The sequence below is a fragment of the Erythranthe guttata genome, chromosome 10 (genome assembly GCF_056151865.1).
Source record: "Erythranthe guttata isolate IM_541 chromosome 10, IM_541, whole genome shotgun sequence".
NCBI classification, from domain to species: domain Eukaryota; kingdom Viridiplantae; phylum Streptophyta; class Magnoliopsida; order Lamiales; family Phrymaceae; genus Erythranthe; species Erythranthe guttata.
In genome coordinates, this window is record NC_142542.1 from 2528181 (window position 1) to 2537423 (window position 9243).

At 34.7% G+C, this 9243-nt stretch overlaps 2 protein-coding genes across 2 annotated transcripts; both read left to right on the top strand.

Moving 5' to 3' along the window:
- The first annotated feature begins 1078 nt into the window (after positions 1-1078).
- Positions 1079-2285, top strand: LOC105952768 (thaumatin-like protein 1). Its single transcript, XM_012976346.2, has 2 exons — positions 1079-1250; positions 1520-2285. Exons 1-2 carry the CDS (start codon positions 1199-1201, stop codon positions 2185-2187), a joined length of 720 nt encoding a protein of 239 aa, XP_012831800.2. The 5' UTR covers positions 1079-1198; the 3' UTR covers positions 2188-2285.
- A 764-nt stretch (positions 2286-3049) lies between these two features.
- Positions 3050-4103, top strand: LOC105952692 (thaumatin-like protein 1). The gene is given in 3 exon segments (XM_012976276.2): positions 3050-3113; positions 3441-4071; positions 4073-4103. Coding segments are annotated over 3 exon segments (714 nt in total). The 5' UTR covers positions 3050-3061.
- The last annotated feature ends 5140 nt before the right edge of the window (positions 4104-9243 follow it).

The following is a 9243-nucleotide window of genomic DNA, read 5'->3' on the forward strand; positions in this document are numbered from 1 at the left end:
ATTTACGTTCATTGAACCACTGGAGAAACAAATGAAATGATTTACTAATCATAATAGAAGAAGTGGTTCCAACTATTATATAAGTCAATATGTGAAACGATTCACAATTGATAGAGAATCGGACTGAAACTCGTTGAATTAAGAAATGGGTGATTTAAGAAATGTTCGGGAATGTTCGGCGAGCCATGTCACCCCATAGCTCTTTGTTGTCTTCACCACTTTCTGAAACCAATAGTCCGTTAGAACCCTATCGGAATAACGTATCCAATTCATTATCCCATTAGAGTTTCTGACTATGTTTCAGGGGGCTAAGTGTAATTATCGATACCACAGGGACCTTACAGTTATTTAAGCTTACCCCAGGGGGGTGTGTGTAATTTACCCTAATTTATATATGCATAAATTTGTTTTTCAAACGTATTTCCAATTGAAAATATGCCGCCCCGTGCATCGCACGGATGAATACTAGTATGTTATAATTTAAAATAAATATCATTTGCTATTACACAACCGACCTTAAATAAAAAGTTAAAGCGAAAATGAGGAAAGCACGCGCCTATATTTTTCTAGTACCAATAAAACATAAAAATAATTAAAGTTCTTTTGCCACTTAAACTCTATTAGGACTCCTATTCAAATTCTACTAAAAAATGTCAACTTACCAAAAATTGGTTTCGTCTACCTTTTCCCATTCAAACATTACACAACTTTGATAACATTACGGAAAAAATAGTAAAAAAGTACTCCTTACCTCCTATATTGTATGTTATTTTTGTGGTTTCACACATATTAAAAAACTTAATAAATATGTATAGATTATAGCAAAATAATATTAGTAATATTAAAGCACACTTATCATTAATTGTTCTTCAACTAACCAATTAAGAGTTATAAAGGGTAAAATTGAAAGAAAAAATCAATTAGTGCTTTCTTGCAATTCTATTAGATTAAATTAATCATCTATTAGATTATAACCATGAAAAAATAAATTGATGTAATAACCTTTTTTTTTAATTATATATGGAGATATTACATATTATTCTTGTAATAAAACAAATTAATAATATCTCATTCAAGTATGACTTTATTTTAAATTATTGTAATCATTCCCATGCCTATATAATAAACGATAACCAGTGATGCTTAGTCATATTATTGCAGTGAACAACCATATAGGATAAACTTAAAGATATCTTTCATGGAAATCAAAATTTTACCTTCCATTATTCTTGCAACAATTTATTTCTATGGTATGTTATGCAGGTCACTTATTTGAAATCCATAATACTCAATTCATTTTTTTTCTTGCATAAAAACTTCTAAACATATACTATTTTCTTTAATTAAAAAAAGAAAATTATTTTATTTTATTGCATGTTACCTTTTTTTTTTTTAATTTATTATTATTATTTTTTTCTCAATTGGAGTAAGTTTATAGGGAACCAAATTAAATGAAAAAACTATAACTTACGATTAGAAGAAGAAAAGTTCATAACAATTAAATTGAAAACTCTTGTAGGGGCTCATTCAGCCGTCTTCACGGTGAAAAACAATTGCGGGTTCGAAATTTGGCCGGGAACAGTAACCGGAGCGGGTTCAGCACCGATTCTAACTGGATTCGATTTGGCACCCCAAGCCTCACAAACCATCAACGTTCCAGCTCCTTGGTCAGGAAGATTCTTCGCTCGATACCAATGCTCAAACGCTGGCAACAAATTCACCTGCGTGAGCGGAGATTGTGCATCGGGTCAAATCGAATGCAACGGGGCGGGTGCAATACCGCCCGTATCTCTCGTTGAATTCACTCTAGGAGGAGCCAACGGCCAGGATTTCTTTGATATCAGTCTCGTTGACGGTTTCAATTTACCGGTTTCTTTGAAACCCGATGGGGCGAATTGCCAGACTGTTACCTGTGCAGCTAATATTAATTCTGGTTGTCCTAGTGAATTGGTTGTTAAAGGCCCGAATGGAGATGTGGTCGGTTGTAAGAGTGCTTGTGTTGCTTTTAATGAGCCGCAATATTGTTGCTCCGGCGCGTTTGCAGATCCGTCGGTGTGCAAGCCGTCGAATTACTCGGAGATATTCAAGAGACAATGCCCCCAAGCTTATAGTTACGCATTTGATGATAAGACCAGTACTTTTACGTGCCCGACTGGGGCGAATTATCTTATTACCTTTTGTCCTTAACTTAGATTAATATATTATTTTCCGAGTTCTAATAAGGTATCTAGAGAATAAATTGGAAAATATTGTTCGAAATATAATGAATTTTTTTTATTTTGAGACATGTTATGCATGATATTGTTCTTGAAATTATTGCATGAGTTGTTCAACTTTAAAATAAATTAATTCTCATGCTCCTCTTATTGAATAAGCACACAAATTCGGAAAGAATAAGGACTTCAAACGTGATCAAATCAATTTTTATTCTGAATTTGCAAAACTCAAAATATAGAATTTGTGTTGGAAATTATTGAAGTATGATTCCATATTTAAATCAAGTAATAAGTGATGATAACATAATCTACGCTTTGAGTAGATGAAAATGGTGTATTTTAGCTTTAACTAATTGTAAAAACCAATGGTGTATTTTAGCTTTAACTAATTGTTTATTTTTTTACGATATCAAATTATTTTATGCTACTGTACCATAAAAAAATGTAAGTAATAAATAATTTTGTTTACAAACTCGTAAATTTTTTCATTTAATATACATAAATCAAAATGAAAAATCAAATAAAATAAAAAAGTAAATAATTTAAAGAAGTAACAAAATAGTTAAGCAAAACTCGTGGTCCATTTATTAATTGAAAGAGTTGTTAATAACGGAAACAAACAACCCACTTTGATCAAAGCCCATAACATTGGTTTCTTCCCTATTAATATTTAAACATTGCATGTACGCAATTAAATGTTTATTAATATATTTTGTCATAGAATTAAGTCAACACTTAATTTTAAGTAGTGGAGGTGTCGGATGATGTTGTTCTTCAATGCATACATATTAGTATCTTTCAATCAAAAAAAAAAAAAAAACATTCCCAGTAAATCAATTTATACCATGGGAATCAAAAAATTTCAGTCCCTTGTTGTGGCAATATTCTACTTCTGTGGTAAGTTATTCCTGTGATTACTTATTTCAAATCCACACAACTTCTTTCATTTTTTTTAATTTTCTTGCAAAAACTTCTAAACAAGTGCTTTTTTCTTTTTTTTTTCTTCTTCTTTTAATTGTTTAAAAGAAAATTATTTTATTTTTATTAATGTATACTATCCTATGTCACTTAAGAAAAATAAAAATATAAAATATAAAAAATAAAAAATCACTATCCCTATATGATAAGTTTCAAGGGTAATAAATGCAAAACTCGAACTTTTTTGTTTTTTTTTTGGAACGAAAGAAAGTTATTCTTAACAAATTATATGGAAAACTCTTGCAGGAGGAGCTCATTCAGCTCTTGTCACCGTGAAGAACAACTGCGGGTTCAAGATCTGGCCAGGAACACTAACCGGGTTTGGTTCACCGGTTCTAACAGGTTTCAGTTTGGCACCGCAAGTCTCCAAAACCGTCAACATTATTCCATCTCCATGGTCCGGGAAATTCTGGGCTCGATACGAGTGCTCGATTTCCGACAATAAATTTACCTGCCTTAGCAGAGATTGCGCGTCAGGCCAAACCGAATGCAACGGGCCAGGTCCAACACCGCCGCCCATAACTCTGGCCGAATTCACTATAGGAGGAGCCAACGGTCAAGATTTTTTCGATATCAGTCTAGTCGATGGTTTTAACCTACCGGTTTCAATGACACCCGATGGAGCAAGTTGCCAAACTGTTACCTGCGCAGCCAATATCAACTCCGATTGTCCTGATGCATTAGTTGTCAGAGGCCTCAATGGAGTTGTGGTTGGTTGTAAAAGTGCTTGCGCTGCTTTTAATCAGCCATACTGTTGCACCGGCGATTTTGGTAGCCTCGACACTTGCAAGCCAACGAACTATTCAATGTTATTCAAGAAACAGTGCCCGCAAGCATACAGTTATGCTTTCGATGATAGGACGAGCACTTTTACGTGCCCCACGAGAGCGAATAACCTATTGCCCTTAAGTAATTAGTTTGATATATTAAATATTTTTTTATTTATTTTTCATTTGTAATATGGTCCTAAGACTATTTTTTTTGTAACTGACAAATCTTCACATTTGTCAGCCGAATATGATTTGAAAATTCCATATTTATTTATAAAATATTTCAACAATCCCCCACTTATTTTATAAATAAATTAAAATAATTTAACGTTTTGAGTTCTTAAGAGAATATTATGCATAATGAAAGTGGGCAATGCCTTGAAACCTTCACTTAGTTAATTATATTTCCCGTACTAGAATCAAAGTGGACTTAGCCTTGAAACAGTGATCCTTGGGGCACGTAGAATTATAATGCACACATAATATTCGAGTGTCCCGAATAAGCTTCTTAAAGCCGGCACATTAACGGCCTTGTGCCTTACCCCATTTTTAGTGAGTGCTCTAGGGAATAGCCTATAATTCTGATAGAAAGCGGCCCCACTTCCACACTCACATAGATGAATTCTATCAAGGATGTTTACGTAACTCCAACATCCCCCCATTAGGACTATAGAATTCATTAAGAGGTCAAAGTCTCATCCTCACAATTCGTTACGAGCTTTATTTGTGCACACGCGTCATAGGGTTGGATAATAAAAGTGTGCACTTTTATCACAATCAAGTTGCTTTCAGATTCGTTTTTCTTCGCCTAGTTCTTAGGATCTCTAGTCCCTAGGTGGTAGTATCCTCATCAACAACTTTTACAATTCTTTAGGCTTTAGTCCAATCCCCCTCGATGTTGTCAAAACTTTTTCTCTAGCTAAAGATTTTGTAAACGAATCCGCAAGATTATCGCACGATTTCACAAACTCAATGGTTACAGCACCATTGTTCACATATGACCTCACAGTGCTATGTTTTCTTCTAATGGTTCTTGATTTACCATTGTAGAATTTATTTTGCACTCGGCCAATCGCAGCTTTGCCATCACAATTTAGCAAAACAGGAGGCATTGGTTTTTCCCACATTGGAATTTCATATAGTAGATCTCGCAACCAACTTGCCTCTTCACTCGCTGAGGCTAGTGCAATCAACTCAGCCTCCATAGTGGATTTAGCTATAATATGTTGCTTTTTTGAGCGCCAACATATAGCTCCTCCACCTAATGTAAACAAACACATAGCCAGTGGTAGAAAATGAGTTACATACTCAGTATTCCAATCAGCATCACTGAAACCCTCAACGGTAGCAGGATGTGATTTATAAAATATTCCGTAGTCCATGGTTCTCTTAAGATAACCCATGACTCTTCTCAAAGCTTCCCAATGTATAGCATTAGGTCTATGTGTGAATTGACTCAACACACCAACAGCATAAGCAATATCGGGTCTTGTACAATCAGTTGCATATCTAAGGCTACCAATGATACTCGCATATAATTTTTGATCTACCACATCATTGTCACTTAAAGTAGGACGCAATTTAACAACATTATTAAAAGGGGTGCACATAGGATTGCAATCAAAATAATTATATTTTTTCAAGATTTTTTCAACATAGTGACATTGATCAAGACATATACCTTCCTTTACTCTAGTTATTTTCATGCCAAGTATCACATTTGCTTCACCCATATCTTTCATATCAAAATTATTTTTAAGTAAAACTTTAGCAAAATTCACAATTTCTATATTAGAGCCAAAGATTAGCAAATCATCAACATATAAACATATAATAACATGCAATTTTTCTCTAGACATATAATAAATACATTTATCACTCTCATTGCATTTAAAACCACTAGTGAGCATACAACGATCAAATTTCTCATGCCATATAAAGATTTAATCAATTTGCATACTTTTTTCTCATGACCAAGTTGAACAAACCCTTCAGGTTGTTCCATATACAATTCTTCTTCTAAATCACCATGTAAAAATGCAGTTTTCACATCCATTTGATGAATAATTAAATTATGAATAGATGCAAAAGCAATCAACATTCTTATGGATGTAATTCTAGTCACAGGAGAAAAAGTATCAAAGAAATCTATATCATCTTTTTGTTTAAAACCCTTAGCAACTAATCTCGCTTTATATTTATCAATAGAACCGTCGGGATTAAGCTTCTTTTTAAGAATCCATTTACAACCTATCGCATTGCAACCGGGAGGTAAGTCAACTAATTTCCAAGTTCCATTAGAAATTAGAGAATCCATTTCATTATTAATGGCTTCTCTCCACAAATCAGAATCAGGGGATGATAGAGCTTCATTAATGGTTATAGGATCATTTTCTACGTTATAAATTAAATAATCAGGACCAAAGTCCCTCTCAATTTTAGGTCTCTTACTTCTTCTAGGTTCAATTTCAACACTAGGTTCTATTATGTTCTCATTGGTGATAGTGATCCTAGATGAACTAGGTTCTTCAATAGATTTATTATTACCCCCACTATTTCTCAATTTATAGGGAAACTTATCTTCATGAAATATGGCATCTAAAGATTCAATCACAACATTATTTTCTCAGTCAAGAAATCTATACGCTTTACTAGAATCCGCATAACCAAGAAAAACATATTTATAAGCTTTAATTCCTAATTTAGGAATTTTAGGATAAAAAATTCTCACATAAGCAAGACAACCCCAAATTTTAAAATAACTCACATTTGGTTTTCGATTTTGCCATAATTCAAAAGAAGTAATTAAATCATGTTTTCTAGGTACTCGATTTAAAACATAATTAGCAGTTAACACAGCTTCACCCCACAAATAATTAGGTGCATTTGAACTAGCGAGCATAGCATTAGTCAAATTAATTAAAGATCTATTTTTTCTTTCAGCTACTCCATTTGATTGAGGAGAATAAGGAGCGGTGACTTGATGTACGATCCCTAAGGATTCAATATGAGATCTAAGGCCAAGTGAATCATATTCTTTACCTCTATCAGTTCGAAAAAACTTGATTTTTCTTTCAAAACGATTTTCCACTTCTTTAATAAAAATCACAAGTTTTTCAAAAGCATCACTTTTATTTTTCAAAAGATAAACATAACAATATCTTGAAAAATCATCAATAAAAGTAATAAAATATCTTTTGCCACCTCGAGTTAAAATACCTTCAAATTCACAAATATCAGAATGAATTAATTCTAAAAGTTCGGTCGTTTTATCAACTTTAAAATGTGGTTGTTTAGTGATTTTAGTCATACTACAATATTCACATTTTTCAAAATTATTATGAAATTTAGGTATCATACCCACTTTACTCATATTTTTCACATATTTACTATTAACATGACAAAGACGTGCATGCCACATATTAACACAAGAAGCGACATAAGCAGAAACATCATTTATTTCAACATTAAGTTTAAACATGCCATCACAAGCATTGCCTTTTACCAACAAAAGCACCACCCTTAGAAAGTACAAATTGATCCGCCTCTATGACTTGTTTGAAACCAGCCTTATTAAGCATAAAACCAAAAACTAATTTTTTTCTAATAGCAGGAACATGAAGAACATCCTTCAGAATAACCACACGGCCCGAAGTAAACTTCAAGTGGACGTTGCCCATGCCCATCACATTAACAGTGTGAGAATCACCAAGTAGCACCTTGCTATCCTCGGAAGAGGTATAGGTTTTGAACAAGGTTTTGTCATGACTCACGTGCCTCGACGCACCAGTATCTAACCACCACCCATCATTATTTTCAAGCATGTTGATTTTGGTGACCATCGCGACTAATGGCTCTTCAACAGCTTGAGTTACATTCGCCTGTGGAGAACCGGTTTTTCGATGATTACAGTCTTTTGCCTTGTGACCCGGTTTTCCACAGACAAAGCAACCATTAAGTGCATATCCATTGTTTCTCGGTGGTGGCCGATTATAAGATGGAGCATGGTAACCTTTGTTTGGGCCAAAATGTGAATTCTGACTAGGATACTTGTTAGATGTAAATTTATTATTTCCATTTGACTTCATAAATTTACCCTTAGGTTTAAGGTGAGCATAATTCTTTTTTAGGCCCATTATTTGCAGAAACTAAATGTACCTTTTCGCGATAACTTCCTTTGTCTTGTTTCCTTACTTCTTCCTCGATTCGCAGCTGTGCCATGAGATTAACCAACTTCAACTCGCTTTGTTTGTGTAGGAGCGTCTTTTGGAATTCCTTCCACGATTCCGGTAGCTTGTCGATTATGGCGGCGACTTGCATTTGTTCGTCGATCTTGATGCCCTCCGTTTCGATGTCGTGGAAAATCATTTGGAGATCATGGATTTGATCGAGCACCGGTTTCTCTTCCACCATGCGAAAGTTGAAATATCGGCTACATGCGTACTTCTTAGTGCCAGCTTCTTCGGAGTCGTACTTGTCTTCCAAGGCTGCCCAAATTTTTCTCGCGGATGAGTAAGAGTTGGAGTAGAAATCATACAACTCATCGGAAAGACAGTTGAGTATATAATTTCTACAGTCTTTGTCGTCGTTGGCCCATTTTTTTAGCAATGTGTCGTGATCTCGTTTTTGTTGTTCGTCAAATGCAATAGCGTTTATGTGATTGGGATTGTCATCGGTAATAATCCACGCCACCTTCATGAGTTTCAAGTAGAACAACACCTTCTTAGCCCATCGTCGAAAGAACTGCCCATTGAAGCGCAATGGTCGGTTGAGCTCGTTTATTCTGGTAGGGGCAGCAGAAGTTGCAACAGCAGCAGGCCTCTCCATTGAGAATAAGAAAAAATCGTCTTAAATTGTAGGGAATCTGCTGCGAAATATTGTAAATAATTCGTCAGATAGGCAAGGTGAGGCGCGGACTAGGTCGTTCTCTTAAGACGAATTTCACGATCCCTTCTCGATGAGGTGCAGTAAGGTCGCAATCGTGTCGCCTATGGGATACAACAGCCCACCCTATCTCGTTGCTGTAGCTTCACAAGAAACCGCACTATCAAGTGAAGCAAGAAGCATGCACCCGACACTTATAAGAACTCAAAAGATAACAATTTAGTAGGTAAAGAGGAGAAGTTTTTTGCATGGAAAAGTGAGTAGAAATGAAATCAGCATAGCACCCTTTTATATGAACAAAATTGGGGCCGTTTTATTTGTGAAGTAAATGGTATAATTAAAAACAGAATAATTGCCTTTGAATTTTGAAATGCTGATTTGTAACTTGCAAAAAA

Bases quoted from the DNA above. Each gene is read 5' to 3' on its own strand.
- LOC105952768 (XM_012976346.2), top strand. From the start codon at position 1,199: ATGGAAATCAAAATTTTACCTTCCATTATTCTTGCAACAATTTATTTC. The intron at 1,251-1,519 runs GTATGTTATGCA...AAACTCTTGTAG, and splicing joins TGCAACAATTTATTTCTATG to GGGCTCATTCAGCCGTCTTC.